We start from the raw sequence: 16,644 nt of genomic DNA, 5'->3' as shown, positions 1-16,644 counted from the left end.
CATTTGAGGCGGGGCCAGATGCCCACAGTTCAGAGCCTCTTTTTGTCCCTGGGATTGGATCCCAGGTCTGGGTGGGGCCAGGCTGTCCCATTCCCCAGCACTCCTCCTCCCCGGCGAAACGCGGCACCAGCAGGCGTTTGAGAGAGGAGACACGAGCTGGACGCCTGGCCCTTCCCTCCCACCGGGTCCTAGTCCACCGCTCCCGGCGCCGGCCCCCCGCCTCTCCCGCTATGTACCGACCGCGAGCCCGGGCGGCTCCCGAGGGCAGGGTCCGGGGCTGCGCGGTGCCCAGCAACGTGCTCCTGCTGCTCGCCTACCTGGCTTACCTGGCGCTGGGCACCGGCGTGTTCTGGACGCTGGAGGGCCGCGCGGCGCAGGACTCCAGCCGCAGCTTCCAGCGCGACAAGTGGGAGCTGTTGCAGAACTTCACGTGTCTGGACCGCCCGGCGCTGGACTCGCTGATCCGGGTCAGGGGCGAGCGGCGTCGGCCTGGGCGCGGCGGGATGGGGTAGGGGCCGCGGGGTGTACAGGCCGAGAGCGAGGGGGCCTATTCAGGCCCTGGTCAGGCGTTTCCTGTTCAGGGAAACGTCGGGAACGTAGACGCGGGCACAACGGGGGTGAGCGTTCCTGCGCGGGGACCAGAGGGTTGGGGGACCTCGGAGGAAAAGACCCTCGCCCTAGCGAGAGGACTGCGAGAAGCCGGGCTGAGTCCTACTTGGGGGCGAGAGGGCATGCTGGCCCGGTGAGGAGGCAAATGCCTGGGGACACATCCAAATTTGGGGGCGAGGACGACGACGGCAGGGGGCGCGCGCGTAACCGGCCCCGCCCGGCCTGACCCGGGAAAGGGCGCGTTTGAGCCTGCTTGGGGGTTGGTCGCACCCAGACCCGTGGCGAAGAGCTAAACGCCACACCTGGCCGCTTCCAGAGGGGGAACCCGGGCGCACGTTTGCGAACTGGGAGCTGGGACGGCAGGGGCGCCGGGTCTAAGGATGCGCAAGAGCGAGGGCGCGGCCGTAGGAGCCTGGGGGAAGGCGCGCTTGTCCCGGAGGGTGGGTGGAATGGGCCCGAGGCATGCTGGCCGGGGCCACCTTCAACGCAGAGAGGGGGCTCGACGTGCGCAGACCCGGGTTCGAGAGAAGGGCGGACGCAGGGCCGCTCTCTGGCTGAACCCGCTTTACTCCGAGTCTTCGGACACAAGGACTGGGCGCGCCGCCGCCGCGCGGCTGCCCGGAAAGGCTGAAGGCAGGGTTCAGGGGAGGACTCAGAGGTAAATCTGAGCAGAGGCTCCTCAAGGGTGGGGCCTAGCAGGGCGGAGGAGGCCGGGGAGGGTTCTAGGGGTGGCGCATCTTAGGACTGAAGCGACGCCAGACTGGCAGCTGCTCGATTTGGCGGAGGCATTGATGTCCTGGGTCCTGGCTTGGTTCCCCACCCCTTCGTCCAAGAGCCCAGGGTCCACACAGCTGCGCGCCAGCCCAGAATCCCCGTCTTGCAGTCCTGGTGGCTTATCCGTCCAGAGTCTCCAGTCCAAAGCCAATCCCCGGAAGGTGGCAGGGAACCGTGCCAGGGTGGGAAGGGACCCAGCGCGGAGCGGAAGTGGTGTTCTGAACCCTCGGACTAGGCCGATTCGATGAGGTCAGGAGGTAGCCAGGGCCAGGCCTATCTCTACTAAGGACCTAAAGTGATTCCTCCAGCTCCCCACCTGCGGACTTCTGCAAATACAGCCCGACTGCTGGGTCCCGGTGCTGAGGCTGTCTGCCATTACCCTTGCAAAGGTGGTGAACTTCGACTACAAGCAGCCTGGGCCCAGGGAGATGGCTATGATGGTGATTATAATAACAGTAAATGCCTCTGTGCAGCGCTTACCGTGTGCCAAACACTGTTCCTAGTGCTTTACCCGTATTCATTTGTCTCACCTCCCTCACAGGTGGGTACTGTTTTTATCATCCTGTTTCAGAGGTGAAGAAACAGACTCAGAGAGGTTACACACGAATGCATGGCTACATAGCCAGGAGCTGGAGCTGTTAACCAGCATAAATACTGCTTCAGTGTGGACCTGTGGATGTGGGTGCTTCCGAAGATTCCCAGCCAGGCTGTCATCTCTTTGGGCTTTCCCTTCAACTCCCTCCACCCCCACCTCACCCCCTTCCTCAACACTCTGTGGCTTCAGCCGTCTCCAGGAATAAGGATGTGGTATCCAGCCCAGATCTTCTTTCTGAGCACCAGATGTGGACACGCAACTTCTGAAATTCCTCAAGGCCAAGAGCAAGTGGTCCTCCTCCTCCTCCCAGCCCTGCCCCTCCACCTGTCCTAAATCTCGATTGTCTGCCCCATGTCCACACACCCTCACAATCCTCTGCAACATCTCCTTTACTGCCCATACTAAATAGGGCCAGGGGCCTGGGCTTCTGAATATCTCCTCTCTGTTCCTCCTGGACCACTCTGTGCCAGGAGACAGGCCAGGGCCCGTCTATCACTCACCTCTGCAGGAGTCTCTCCCCTCTGGTCAACCCCTTCTATACTGCCAGCTGCCACAGAGCACACAAACCTGATCCTACTTCCCCTTTGCTCGGTGACCTTGGATGATACCTGCCACTTCATCCCTGGCATGGCAAAGCCAAGCACAGCTTGGCCTCAATCACTTCTTACCAGTCTCCCTAATCTAGGTCCCAGGCAGTCTCACCTCCCACCTTCTGCACTGCTGTCCCATCTACCTAAACGTCCTTCCACCAGAAGCAATCCTACCTGACCCTCAAGGAAGGCCCAGCTGAAATATCCCATTCTCCATGAGGCCTCTGCTCCTACCCAAATGAGAATGAACATCCTTCTTCCCCAGAGTCCTACAACATTATATGCCTGGTAATGATGATGGTAGCAACTGCTAACACCATGTGCCAGGTACTAAGTCTACACATAATCCCTTATTTAACACAACAACTCTATGAAGTAGGTACTATTTGTGTTACCATTATACAGGTAAGGAAACTGAGGCACAGAGAGACGTTGAGCAATTTGCCCAGGATTGTGTAGCTGCACTTCCTCCTTAATGCCCAAAGTGACACTGACTGCATCATATTAGAGTTAATTGGGTTTATCTATGTACCACTGAGGGCTGGAGTCATGTCTCTTGTGGTCATGTCCCCTAAAAGCACCACACATCATGCCTGGCCTAGTGTTTGTTGCAGGAATGGGAGTGAGCAGGGGAGAAAATGAGTGGCTGGTTTACTAGGACTCCAACCTGACCTAGCCCCTGGGTAAAGGGTGGGGAAGGAGCTGTCCCCATGGTAGCTGTTGGTAGCTGTACCTGGTGAGCCCTTGGTGAGAGGGGTAGAGCCTCCTTGCCCTGGTGGGCTGGGATTGAAGAGTAATTGTGTGTAGGTTTGTTTGTGTGTGTGTGTGTGTGTGTGTGTGTTTTGGGGTACAGGAAATCCATCACCCCACAGAGCCTGGTGGTCATTGCAGCCTCTTCCCCAGGATGTCGTCCAAGCGTACAAAAACGGGGCCAGCCTCCTCAGCAACACTACCAGCATGGGGCGCTGGGAGCTCATGGGCTCCTTCTTCTTTTCTGTGTCCACCATCACCACCATTGGTAAGGGCCAGATGGGGCCAGGGGGATGGGGGTGGGAAAGGAGGCAGCTCCCTGAGAGGCAACAGGCTAGTTGCCTTTTGGAGGGATTACCTGGAGTCTCATGACTCCAAGTGCAGTTCAACTCTGCAGCATGGACACCGCCTGGGAGAAGTCTCGGGCCTCACTACAGATGCTGACTCAGCCTCTGCATCTCACCCAAGTCCACAGGGGATTCATGTGCCCTGTTCGAGTTTGACAAGCACTGCTCTAGAGGACTTCTGCCCTACATGGCCTTTGAGGAAGCAGAGGTCTCCCAGTACAGCAAGAAACATGTATCTGGGCACTACAAGGGTGCCAGTCTCCTCAGCTGAGCCCACCCAACACTGAGCCCCGGGGGTGGTGGTCGGGAGAAGTGGAGGGGAAGTTAGGAAGGAAGAAGGAGTAGAAATCCAGAGAAAGAGCTTTAGACCCCCCTGTTTCTCAGCCCTGGGGGAGGTGGCCATTCCTCCCATGTCCTTGTCTCCAGACCCCACAGGCCTCTCTTCAGCTTGCAAACAGCCCCCTCCACTCCTCATCTCTATCCTCCCCACACACAGGGACACCTGGACTAACCCTCCCCTGTGGAAGAGCTGAGGTAGAGCTTTTCTCAGGAGGGTGCTGAGGGGCTGCTGTGCAGAGAGGAAGAGCAAGCTAGATCCCTGCAGTTCTGAAACCCAGAGAATCATGCAAGTCGAGCCACCCAGATCCTTCTGCCCCAACCCCTGCATGACACAGGACTGGCTGATAACACTGGTGACTTGGGCTACCACTTCCCAGTTCCTGGCCAGCCAGGATCCTCTCTCCAGGACACCAGTATCCCAGCCTCCCCACAGGGTTGGGTAAGGCAAGAGCACCCAGAGGATTCTCCATCTAGTTTTAAATTGGCCAGAACTTCTTGAAAGCAGACCTCAGAGCTACATGGGAGCTTGGGCAGTCCTTGAGACAAGCATGCCTGGGAGGCATCTCAGACTCCAGGGGCCCTGAGCCCCTGAAGGACTGGCAGGATGGGCCGATTCATCTCTACATCCCCAAGGGTCTATTACAAGGCCCAGCATACTACAGCCACTCAATAAATACTTCCACGTTAAGGAATTCCATTAAATATGCATTCACCAGGCATGTATTGAGTTCCAGGGTAGCAGGAGATCTTAAAACACAGTCACTATAGGCCAGGCCTCCCAGATTTGGGGGTCCTTTAGTCTGCAAACCCCACACCTCCCACACTCTTCTCCAGGCCTGTGACTTTGGCCCACCAAATTCAGAGTTTTGCTACCTCTCTTCCCAGCTCTACCACCCCTAGCCTGGATTATGCCTGTGTCCTTTCCTCTCCACTCAGTTTCAACCAGCTTGAGGGCGAGGAGGGCAGAGAGAGGAGGACCCTGCCCCACCCTCCACACACAGTACACCTGAGGAAACACCCGAAGTCTTTTTGTACTAGGCCCTGTGCTGGGCACTTTGACATTTAAGATTTCAATTTGTCCGTATGGCAACCTCCAAGGATAGGTCTTATTATTTTCTTTCTTTCTTTTTTGAGACGGAGTCCCGCTGTGTCGCCCAGGCTGGAGTGCAGTGGCATGGTCTCAGCTCACTGAAACCTCCGCCTCCCAGGTTCAAGCGATTCTCCTGCCTCAGCCTCCCAAGTAGCTGAGACTACAGGCGCTTGCCAACATACCCGGCTAATTTTTGTATTTTAGTAGAGACAAGTTTTACCATGTTGGCCAGGCTGGCCTCAAACTCCTGACCTCAAGTGATCCACCCACCTCGGCCTCCCAAAGTGCTGGGATTACAGGTGTGAGCCACTGTGTCCAGCCTATTTTCATGTCACAGATGGGGACACAGTGGCACAGAAATGTTGCACCATCTCCCCCAGATCATATGGCTAGTGAGAAGCAGAGTTGACTAGCCACTGTGGAGTGAACAGGAGGGGAGTGAGGGTTCTGTGACGCTGACCACACCTGTATGCACTTACACATGGGAGGAATTTGGAGAGAAGGAGAGGGAGATGGGAGATGAGGTACATCTGGAATGCCACAAGGGAAGAAGGGATATTCTGAGAGGCTCAGCGGAGGGCAGCCTCCTTGGCAAACCCATTGCCCTGGGACCAGCACCCTGTAAGGGCAGTACTTTCCAAGCCCTAACACAAATACCTCTGGCCCAGTAGGACAGGCCTGAGCCCAGAAATCACTCATCTATGAACTCCATTCCTGGCTTGCTCATTGGTTCTTTCATTCATCCATCCATTTGTTCAACAAATAAATTGAAGGCTGGGCACGGTGGCTCTTGCCTATAATCCCAGCACTTTGGGAGGCCAAGGCGGGCAGATCACGAGGTCAGGAGATTGAGACCATCCTGGCCAACATGGTGAAACCTGGTCTTTACTAAAAATGCAAAATTAGCTGGGTGTGGTGGCACGTGTCTGTAATCCCAGCTACTCAGGAGGCTGAGGCAGGAGAATCACTGGAACCAGGGAGTCAGAGGTTGCAATGAGCTGAGATCGCACCACTGCACTCCAGCCTGGCCACAGAGCAAGACTCTGTCACAAAAAGAAAGAAAGAAAGATCAAGCCACTTGCCCAAGGTCCCACAGCCAGCAAGGAGCTGAGCTGGGATCCAAACCTAGGAGGTGCACCAGACTCCAAAGCACATGCTCAGGACTTGTACATAGTTTGATCTCTCTTGGGACCCCTCAGTAAGGTGGGGGTGGATGTAAACACTGGTTTCAATATGTACAAACGAGTGTAGGGTGTGTGGGCACAGTGACCCCATCTGGGCAAGCAAGAATGTTAGGCAGTGATAGGAGGCAGAATGAGAGGCATTTGTTCATTTACTTACACATTCACTTTTGTATTTCCTCATTCATTCATTCACTCATTCTTCATGCATTCAACACACATATAGTGAAGAGCACCTATTAAGGGTCAGATCCTTTGCCAGTTGCTGAGAATATGATGATTAAGAACCAGTCCCAGGCCAGGTGCGGTGGCTCACGCCTGTAATCCCAGCACTTTGGTAGGCCAAGGCGGGCAGATCACCTGAGGTCAGGAGCTCGAGACCAGCCTGGCCAACATGGCAAAACCCCGTCTCTACTAAAAAAATACAAAAATTAGCTGGGCGTGTTGGCACATGCCTGTAATCCCAGCTACTCGGGAGGCTGAGGCAGGAGAATAGCTTGAACCCAGGAGGCGGAGGTTGCAGTGAGCCAAGATTGTGCCAGTGCACTCCAGCCTGGGCAACAGAGCGAAACTACGTCTCAAAAAAAAAAAAAAAAAAAAAAAAAAAAAAAAAAAAAAAAAAAAGAGCCAGTCCCTGCTCTTGAGGGGCTCAGAGCATATACTTGATATACCTGGAAGAGGCAGACATGGAAACAAATCTCTCTCACACGGTGCAAGGGAGAGTGCTAGAGAGGGGCCCTGGATGGAGGAGTGGCTGCACTGGAGAGTTGAGGACTGGAAGGGTCATTTATATTTATGTGGGTAAAGAGGAGAGACTCTCTTCATAGAGGAAGCATTGTGGTCAAAGGTGCAGAGACACGAGTGGACCTGGAGAGTTCTGCAGGCCAGCAATGTGGCTGGAGCTGGGGAAGCGGGGGCACCAGACGAGTCTCAGAGAAAGGCTGGGCAAGAGCTTGGACTTTCCCCAGCAGACAGGAGACTGAGGAAGTGTTATAACCTCAATGATGATCTAATCAGGTTTGCATTTTAGTAAGACAAGACAGTGGTGGTGATCAAGAAGGGTGGAGGCAGAGCTGGAGGAGAAAATGTCCAGATGGATAGAATCTTTTGTGAACATCTTTTCCTCCCCTAGCTTCCCCTCTCCCTATCTTGACGATCAGAGAGCACCAGCACCCCAACTTCTACCTCCTCCCCTAGGCAGCTGATGACTTACCGTCTGTCCCTCCCTCCCACTGAGGTTTATGAGGGAGCCCCGTTGTGCTAGTTTGGGTCCTACAGGAATCAGATATCAAGACAGAATTAGATGCACAAGAGATATATTGAGGGGAGCCTTTGAAGGATAAAAGAGAAGAAGCAGGAATTAATGGCAAAAGCCTCAGATTGCAAGCAGGCCTGATACCTGTGAAAGGAGAGAGGGAAGGAAAGAGACTGGTGTGGGAAGAGCTGCTCACTGCAGTGCAGCTGTGAGAAAGTCTGGGCCGGGCCATGGGGATCCCAGAGCAAAGGTTGCAAGAGGAGTGCCGCACTGGGCAGGGATGGCCAGCTTCAGTGCCCCACTGTGCCCAGGCATGGCTGGGAGCAGCATGGAAACAGCATGGCCTCAGCCTGAATGGTGCAGTAGATCCTAAGAGTGCAACAGCTGGAGGCTCTGCCCCCTCCAGCATCCCTCTGCCCATCCAGAGAGGGAGGACATGAAGAGAGGAAGAGGAGACTCACATTTGGTGGGTTTGAGCTCATGCATGTAGCTTAGCCTCCTAGAGCTTCTCCAGCCTGTAAAATATGGCACATAATTCTGATTTGGAAGGGTGGTTTCGAGGGTGAACTGAGGGAATGAATGTACAGGGTGCCATGCACAGTGCCCAGCACAGAAAAGGAGGGCCTTGGTAAGTATCAGCTGCCCACATCTACAGTGGGTTAGAATGAGGGCCCTGGGGGTTGGGCCCAGGAGTGGGGCTGTGGTGGCGAGTGGACAGGGCTGGGCTGGAAAGGTCCCCTGAGTGCCCCCTCTCACCTCAGGCTATGGCAACCTGAGCCCCAACACGATGGCTGCCCGCCTCTTCTGCATCTTCTTTGCCCTTGTGGGGATCCCACTCAACCTCGTGGTGCTCAACCAACTGGGGCGTCTCATGCAGCAGGGAGTAAACCACTGCGCCAGCAGGCTGGGGGGCACCTGGCAGGTGAGGGGGCTGCTGGACAGGGTGGGGATGGGTCACTTCTAGAATGAGGGGCTGTGGTGGGAATTGGGGTTACTAATGAGGTGGGAGCAGGGGTTACTGATGGGGTTGTGTTGGGATTGGGGGTCACTGCTCAGAATAGGGTCCTTAGTGAAAAAGGGCATTAATGGTAGAGACGGGGTGGGACTGGGCAGACGGGAAGGACATGAGGCACAGGCTCCAGGCAGGGAACCTGGAGAACACAGACCAGGTGAAGAGCACCCTTCTTACTGGGGAGAGCTCTGGCCTGCCTCCAGCTCCCTCGGCTCCCACGCATGGGGTGAAGGCCTCAGGAGGCCTGGGGACACTGTTGCACCCACAGGACCCGGACAAGGCGCGGTGGCTGGCAGGCTCTGGTGCCCTCCTCTCGGGCCTCCTGCTCTTCCTGCTGCTGCCACCACTGCTCTTCTCCCACATGGAGGGCTGGAGCTACACGGAGGGCTTCTACTTCGCCTTCATCACCCTCAGCACCGTGGGCTTCGGCGACTACGTGATTGGTGAGAGTTCCTGGTGGTCGGGCTGGCGGGGACATTCGGCTGCCTACACCTGTCACTCATCTGCTCCCGCAGCTGGTGCACCTGCTGTGTGCACGCCATGTGGGGGCTTTTGGGCCCAAAATCCGGAGACACTGTCCTACCCGCTTTTGTTGTGTGACGGGTCTGAGGTCACTCTGGCCCTTCTTGACCAACGTGGAGAGGTCCGACACGTCCGCGGGCCCACCTATTGTGCTTAGAGCTCTCCACATGACGGGAGTCCCCACCTCCCTCCCGGGTCCGTGCTTGCCCCAGGGTCTCCCTTCCGCACTTCGCTCTCTCCCCATGGAACGCCAATCTGTCCCACTGCTCCGGGGCTGGAGATCACAGTACCCGGGGATCAGGCAGTAGGGTCCGGGAGACTCCTGGAACCCCAGCCTCTCCAGAGCCCTGTGGGAAAACAGTTGGCAGGCAGATTCTGAGTGCCACCAAGAAAGGGCCTCATGGTCAGTGGACCCAGGGTGGGTTTAATCAGTGGCACTACCTAACCTAGGCAAGAAACGGGCCCCAGAAGCCACCAGCCTTGCATAATCAGGCTGAGGCCGATGCCCAGCAGGTGGCAGTGGAGGGACATTCTGTGCCGTGGCAGAGTGGCTGCGCCCCAGCTCAGCCTCATCACCGCCCCTTCCCGTCCCTGAAGGTGCCGCTGGCACCACCACCGCGCCAGCCCGGAGGGGTTTCGTGCACTCCCTCTGATCCCAGACCCTAACGTGGGGAGGAGGCCTTGCCCTTCTTCACTTCTTCGGCGATAGAACCCAGCCTGGAAGAATGAAGTTAGTTTCAGCTAACTCCTCAGGCAACCTACAGCAACAGTTGTCACCCCCATTTTACGGAGAAGGAAGCTGAAGCTCAGAGAGGCTGAGCCATCTGCCTGAGATTGCACAGCTAGTAAGATGTGAATCCTGATCTATTTGACTCCAAAATTCATACTCTTTCCAGACCACCTAAAATGTCTCCTCTCTGGGCCTCAGTGTTCCTGCCTATAAAATGAGGCAATCCCTAGAGCCCCTCAGTGCCTTCTAGCCTCTGTTTGCAAGGTCCCCAGGAAGAGGGGTCAGGTGTTGGGGCCTCACACTGCCCCTCTTGATCTCCCTCATCCTGGGAGGTCTGTTGCTCTGGAAGGAAATTCTTGGGAAGATTTATTCCAACTGGGTCATGTTCCCACCTTTACCCTCAGAGTAGAGAGATATGTCTCAGGACAGCTGAGCCCAGTAGCTCCAAGGGCCATACCTGCACCCTCGCAGCTCAGAGTATGATTCTTAGATCTGTCATTTCTTCTCTGTTTCCACTGCCATTTCCCTAGTCCAGGCAGGGTTGTTGTATATAGCTGCACAGGTTGGGCACTGCACAATCCTATAGTTTTGCTACTTACACAGAGCATAATAAGGATGGCACCCATGGACTTGTGCAGCCTCTCTCCTTGTCCCCTGTTGGCTCTTATGACCTTTAAAAATTACAAAGGCTATGATGTCACCTGCGCACCTCCTCTGAAGAACTTCATTGTTTTCCCATAGTTTTAGGATAAAGTCCAAAATCTGTAACCCCCCTCCTACCAATACAATCTGACTGAGGAGATCTAGTCTAAACTTTAAGCCCAGAGGGACTGCCCAGGCATGGGGCAAGGATGGACAAGAACACTCCTGCCCAGTGGCCACTGCAGTTGGCAGAGCTGCCCCCTTCACCACATCTCTGTAGACTTGCTACCTCCTGGGCCCCTCTGCAGTCATGGCAGTGCCTCATAGCAGGTCACCACAATGAAAGCCCCAACTGCTCCACCTGCAAGGGATCTTCCTTATACAGATGGAGACACTGAGGCCTGGAGGAGGGAAGGGAGTTGCATAAGGTCATAGAGCAAGTGAGTCAGGGCAAGTCTAGGATAAACTCCCAAGCCTGGGCCCTTCACACCACCCATGTTTCAGAGTTTTCCATGCCTATTCCTCAAACGTCTCAGCACTCCTTATCCTCCAGTAACAGGGACAGCCCCTTTCTTGGATGGGGATACTGAGGTCCACCACTTGGCTACTGGGTGTTCACGTCGCTGCATCAGCAGCCACAAGAGGCGCTGTCTTCACAGCCACTCCTCTGCCTGAAGGCTGTGGCCAGAGCCGCCCCCAGGTCCCAGCCGGCTGCTCCTCCCCGGCCCCATAGCCCTCTCGCCTCCCAATTGCATTTGCAGCTCAGTTGAGTGCCTTGCCAGCTGCCAGGTCTCCTGCCACTTATGATTTCAGCTTAAAAAAATGAAATAAAAAGGGAGAAGAGTGCCTCCTCCCCTCTGTCACCAGGAGCAAGCCAAGCTGGCGGGTGGCAGGGCCAGAGAGCCGGCTCAGCGCCTGATCTCATTTAGGACCATCAGCGGAATCATAGCCCCATAACCCAATCAGCCTAATCCAATCCCAGCTCCTGCCAGGCAGCACAGGTCAGCTCCCAGGTGGCAGCCTCATCCCCACGTGGGGGTCCTAGAGAGGGGCCCAGCCTTGGGGGACCTGGAGAGAGAGGCTGTATTGGGGCCAGCAGGACAGGATGAGGAGTAGACAGAGGCATGGTACCGGGAGCAAAGACAGAAAAGGATGACGAAGGAATAGGAAGGGAGATCTCTACCCTTTGAATGATTCCAATCTGATGAGGGAGGCAGCACAGACCTCCAGGGAGGGTACTAAATGATAGGGCAAATTCTTGGCAAGATTTATCTAAGACTCACAGCAGCTCCCATCAGTCCCCTCCCTCGGCCATACTTACCCAGCACCAACTTCGTTGGGGGTGTCCGATGGTGAGTGAAACAAGCAACCACCTATAGATCTTGGGCACCTGTTATGTACCAGGCACCATTCTGAGCACTTGAGCTGCATCAGCCCATGTGATCCTCCCAACAGTCATAGGAGGAGGACTCTTACTGTCTCCGTTTTACAGATGAGGAAGTAACTTTCCCAGCAGACACACATAGGCCATGAAAGCAGCACATGTAACAGAGGAACCCAATGTGGTCTGTAGGGAGTGATGTCTGAACTGAGGTCTGCAGGACAAGGGAAGGTAACCAGGCCAAGAAAAATGGAAAATGAAGAGCATTTGGATCTGAGAGGCCATAAGTACAAAGGCCCAGAGGCAGGAAGAATGATAGATGGGGAAACAGGAAAAAGACCAGAATGACCAGGCAGTCAGAGGGGAGAGGTGTGCTGCAGAAGTGGGCAGAGGTCCTTGAGGATTTGGACTTCATCCTAAAAGCCAAGGGGGCACAGTCGTATTCCCCATCTCACAGGTGAAGAAGGTTCAGACAGGTGGCTGAAGAACCGAGTCAGGATACATATTCTGATGATTCCATTGTTCATCCCAAATCCCCTGGCTCCAGCAAGCTGCCTCCTTTCAGATACAAGAAAACCAAACAGAGACTAGCAAACACTAGAGCGGACATCGAAATCCTCTGGAGGCTTGTTAAAATACAGATTTCTGGCCAGGCACGGTGGCTCATGCCTGTAATTCTAGCACTTTGGGAGGCCGAGGTGGGTGGATTGCCTGAGCTCAGGAGTTCAAGACCAGCCTGGGCAACAATGGTGAAACCCTGTCTCTACTAAAATACAAAAAATTAGCTGGGCGTGGCGGCGTGTGCCTGTAGTCCCAGCTGCTCGGGAGGCTGAGGCAGGAGAATCACTTGAACCCAGGAGGCGGAAGTTGCAGTGAGCCGAGATCACGCCACTGCACTCCAGCCTGGGCAACAGAGTGAGACTCTGTCTCCAAAACAAAACAAAACAAAAAATACAGATTGCTGGGCCTATGCCCAGTGTTTCTGATCCAGTAGGTCTGGGGTAGGGGCCCCATCATTTGCATTTCCAACAAGCTCTCAGGAATGCTGATGCTGCCGGCCCCAGGGACCACACTTTGAGAACTGCTGGGATGGAGCATGAACAGATTCCCTCAGAAAGACAAAGAGGAAATGTAGCTCCTAAACCCAAGTGCCAATCCAGGGAGGCTTTCTGGAATCCTTCGGAGGTGACCATGAGGCTAGGAGTCTCCATGTTCTGTCCCATTGACCCCTCAACTTGCTTATATCAATCAAACCATGTATCTCTGTTTCTGTTTGGGGAATGTGGTCCTGACTTTCCCAGGCCTCCATCCTCTGACCTTGCCTCTTCCACAGGAATGAACCCCTCCCAGAGGTACCCACTGTGGTACAAGAACATGGTGTCCCTGTGGATCCTCTTTGGGATGGCATGGCTGGCCTTGATCATCAAACTCATCCTCTCCCAGCTGGAGACGCCAGGGAGGGTATGTTCCTGCTGCCACCACAGCTCCAAGGAAGATTTCAAGTCCCAAAGCTGGAGACAGGGACCTGACTGGGAGCCAGAGTCCCACTCCCCGCAGCAAGGATGCTATCCAGAGGGACCTATGGGAATCATACAGCATCTGGAACCTTCTGCTCACACTGCAGGCTGTGACAAGGACAGCTAGTTTTACTCCATTCTTTGTTTGGTCGTCCTCCTCAGTAGCAAGACCCCTGATTTTAAGCTTGGCACATGTCCACCCAAACTAAAGACGACATTTTCCATCCACCCTTGAGGCTAGGTGCAGCTATATGATTAATTCTGCCCAATAGGGTATACAGAGACATGTCCTGGGTGACATGGGATGTGACTTTCGGGGAGGGGGGGCGGCATGCCCTTCTTCCCCACTTCCTTACTTTAGCTGGCTGCAATGCCGATATGGTGGCTGGGAGCTCTGGCAGCCATACGGCACCATGAAGTAGCGGCAATGTTTGAGCGGCACAATAAGATAGGAAGAGTCTGGATCTCTGATGATCACAGAGCCATCCTAACAAACGGAATATCACCCGACCTCCTTTATGTGAGAGACAAATAAACATCTTATGTAAAACACCATTATTTGGGTTTTTCTGTCATTCATAACCAAACCTAATTCTGAGTATGCCCAGAGACAAAGGCAGCATGTGAGACTGGAACCTACACAGAGAGAAACTACCCTCTCCCCGTGTGAGTTTGTCCAGGGCTGGTGGCAAGAATGGATTGAAGGCTGGACTGCCAGCCCCCTACACCTTCAGACAGCCACCAGGTAAACTCTGTAAAGATTTGCTGATAACTCTCAGGGCTGATACAGCCAGCAGGCGGCTGGTCTCAGTCCAGCTGCTGAATCCTTACTCTATGGCTCATTCACACCACAGAAAAGCCAGGGGCAAGCCAGTGAGCTCCTCCTGCCTTACCCTGCCCCACTGCGTTTGAAGGCCCCATCAACGGTTTGCAAAGCCAGGTAGAGTTTGCAAAGGCTACTTCTGTTTGCAGAGTGTCAATGAAGGTTGCTACTAAGATAGCACATAACACAGTGGTTCCCACCATACATACATATAAGCCCAGCCAGAGCTCCTGGCAGTACCAGCTGACACCTAGGGTCACCTGGGGCAGCTGGGCTCTTGGCCTCCGTGGTCACCTGTGATTCCATTCCCTCCACCCATCTTGCAGGTGGTATCCCAGGGACTCAGGGAGTTCCATGTGGCCTCTCCCTGTGACCATCTTGGAACTGATTCAGGGTCAGCCCTTTGGCCAAGGAAGGAGTTAAGGCTATTACACCATCTCCCTTGCGCCATCCATCCTGGCCCTGTGTGGACCAAGGCCAGACCCAGGAGCAGCACCAGAGAGTAAACAACAGGGCCCACGCCCACTTCCCGAGGCCCCCATTGGCTTGCCCCTGGCTTTTTGCGGTGTGAATGAGCTATAGAGTAAGGATTCAGCCGCTGGACTGAGACCAGCCACCTGCTGGCTGTATCAGCCCTGAGATTTATCAGCAAATCTTTACAGAGTTTACCTGGTGGATCTCTGAAGGTGTAGGGGGCTGGACAGAGGAAAACAGAGGGAAGGAAGAGATTGCTGAAGTGTGGAAGTGGCACGCTTTGTACTTAACACACTCCAGAAAGATGATGTAGCATTCAGAACTTCCTCCTGGGAGCAAGGAGCAGGCCAGTGTGTTGGGTTGGGCACTGTGGTCCCAACTCGATCTCACCTCGGACCTCTTTGTCCTCATGCCTGGCCCCACTGGGCCCTCCCATGAAGCCTTCACTCCCATGCCCACACCCCTCATACTCAAAAATGCTTGCCCCAGAAGGAACCAACCTGGGCTGCTGGAGTGCCCAGAGGAAGGCTCTTTCTTGGCCAGTTCTTTGTCTGCTTCTCAGCCGGTGAAAAGAATAGCTGAAACTCTGAAGTCTACACCCAGGAGGTGGGAGGGGGAGTGGGGAGGGGACAAAAGTGAATAGGGTAGGGACAGGGGTGTTAAGAAGCCATGTTGGGAGCCACCTGGAGAGGTCTGGATGTGGGAAATACAAAAACAAAGGATCAGACCTCAGTTCAGAAACCACAGAACTGAATGGGCAGTGTGGCCACAGAACAGAACAGACAGTGAGGCCGCAAGCACGAGGGAGGGAAGGTAGGAGTGATGACAACACGATGGAGACAGCCCAAGAAAGCTGATGCACTGTCTGCAGTAAGGAACTCATTGCTATTTTCCACCTCAGCCAGGCCACCCAAAGCCTGGAGGAGGAGAGAAAGGGGTGCCCTCAGAGCGTGACCCTTAAGGGTGCTGAGTTTGGAGCCAGCCTGCCTGTGTTGAAATCCTGGTTCCACAGCTTGCCAGCTCTGTGACCCTGGGCAAATCTTGCATCTGCAATTTATTTCCTCTACAAAATGGAGATAAGAGCAGCTTCGATCTGCAGGAACGAAATGAGTGACTGTGCGCACAAAGGACTGAGAAGTGTATATGTCAGCCTTGAGGAGGTGCCACGTGCGTGTCAGCTGTCATCATCATTCCCAGCCAGGCTGAGTGGACAAGAACAGGAGGAAAGCAGATGCTCTGGGGGCTGGCAGCTATGAGGCAGGCAGCGCCTTGGCTGACCCCCTCTCAGGGCTGGCCAGGCGGGAGGGCTGAGCAAGCGGTGACGCATGATGGGGCCCTGCCCTTGGGGGGCTCCCAGGCTGATACTATTGCTCTGCTGGCCAGGATAAGGCAAGTGGACATGCATGACTCACAGGGTGCCTCGAGGCAGAGACTGGGAATTGAGTGCACAGTGTGCAAATGTAGGGCCCAGGTACTGCCCACCGTGGGTCCCACCATGCCAGGGGCAGGCAGACCTCTGGCCCTGGGGGCCACCTCTCCCCGCCTTTTCTGACCGGTGAGGCAAGATCAGACTCAACATCACTGGGTTGTCCCCTTTAAAACAACAGCATCTTTTATCCTTATCATCATTATTTATTATTGTTATTATTATTTATTGTTAGCATTTATTAAATGCTTATTATGTGCTAGGCACTATTCTAAGCTCTTTACTTGTAGTAGGTGATTTACTCCTCCCATCGACTCCATAAGAAAAGAACTATTATTTGTCATGCTGTTTTATCACGGGGAAACGAGGTCCTCAGTGGATGTTAAGGCCAAAGGTAGCCACCCGTTCCTGTGGGTTGTCACAGGAGTTGCCACTGGCCCTCTGCAAGGGATAAATTCCCCTGGCCTGAGAGGCAGGGACACTTTTCCTTTAAGCCCTGTGTGATCTCAACCAGCCACTCCCCTTTCTGTGCCTCAGTTTCCTCACCTGTAAAAGGGGGCTGGCATCAGGGAGTCTGTATCTTACTA

General features: G+C 54.7%; 1 protein-coding gene across 1 annotated transcript; it reads left to right on the top strand.

Moving 5' to 3' along the window:
* Positions 1 to 131: 131 nt before the first annotated feature.
* On the top strand, positions 132 to 13,889 carry KCNK17 (potassium two pore domain channel subfamily K member 17). The gene is made up of 5 exons (XM_054491388.2): positions 132 to 467; positions 3,472 to 3,586; positions 8,292 to 8,452; positions 8,811 to 8,985; positions 13,151 to 13,889. Exons 1-5 carry the CDS (start codon positions 231 to 233, stop codon positions 13,459 to 13,461), a joined length of 999 nt encoding a protein of 332 aa, XP_054347363.2. The 5' UTR covers positions 132 to 230; the 3' UTR covers positions 13,462 to 13,889.
* The last annotated feature ends 2,755 nt before the right edge of the window (positions 13,890 to 16,644 follow it).

Source organism: Pongo pygmaeus, chromosome 5 (genome assembly GCF_028885625.2).
Source record: "Pongo pygmaeus isolate AG05252 chromosome 5, NHGRI_mPonPyg2-v2.0_pri, whole genome shotgun sequence".
Lineage (NCBI taxonomy): Eukaryota > Metazoa > Chordata > Mammalia > Primates > Hominidae > Pongo > Pongo pygmaeus.
Note: the sequence above shows the minus strand (reverse complement) of the source record. Positions and strands in the feature narration are given on the sequence as shown.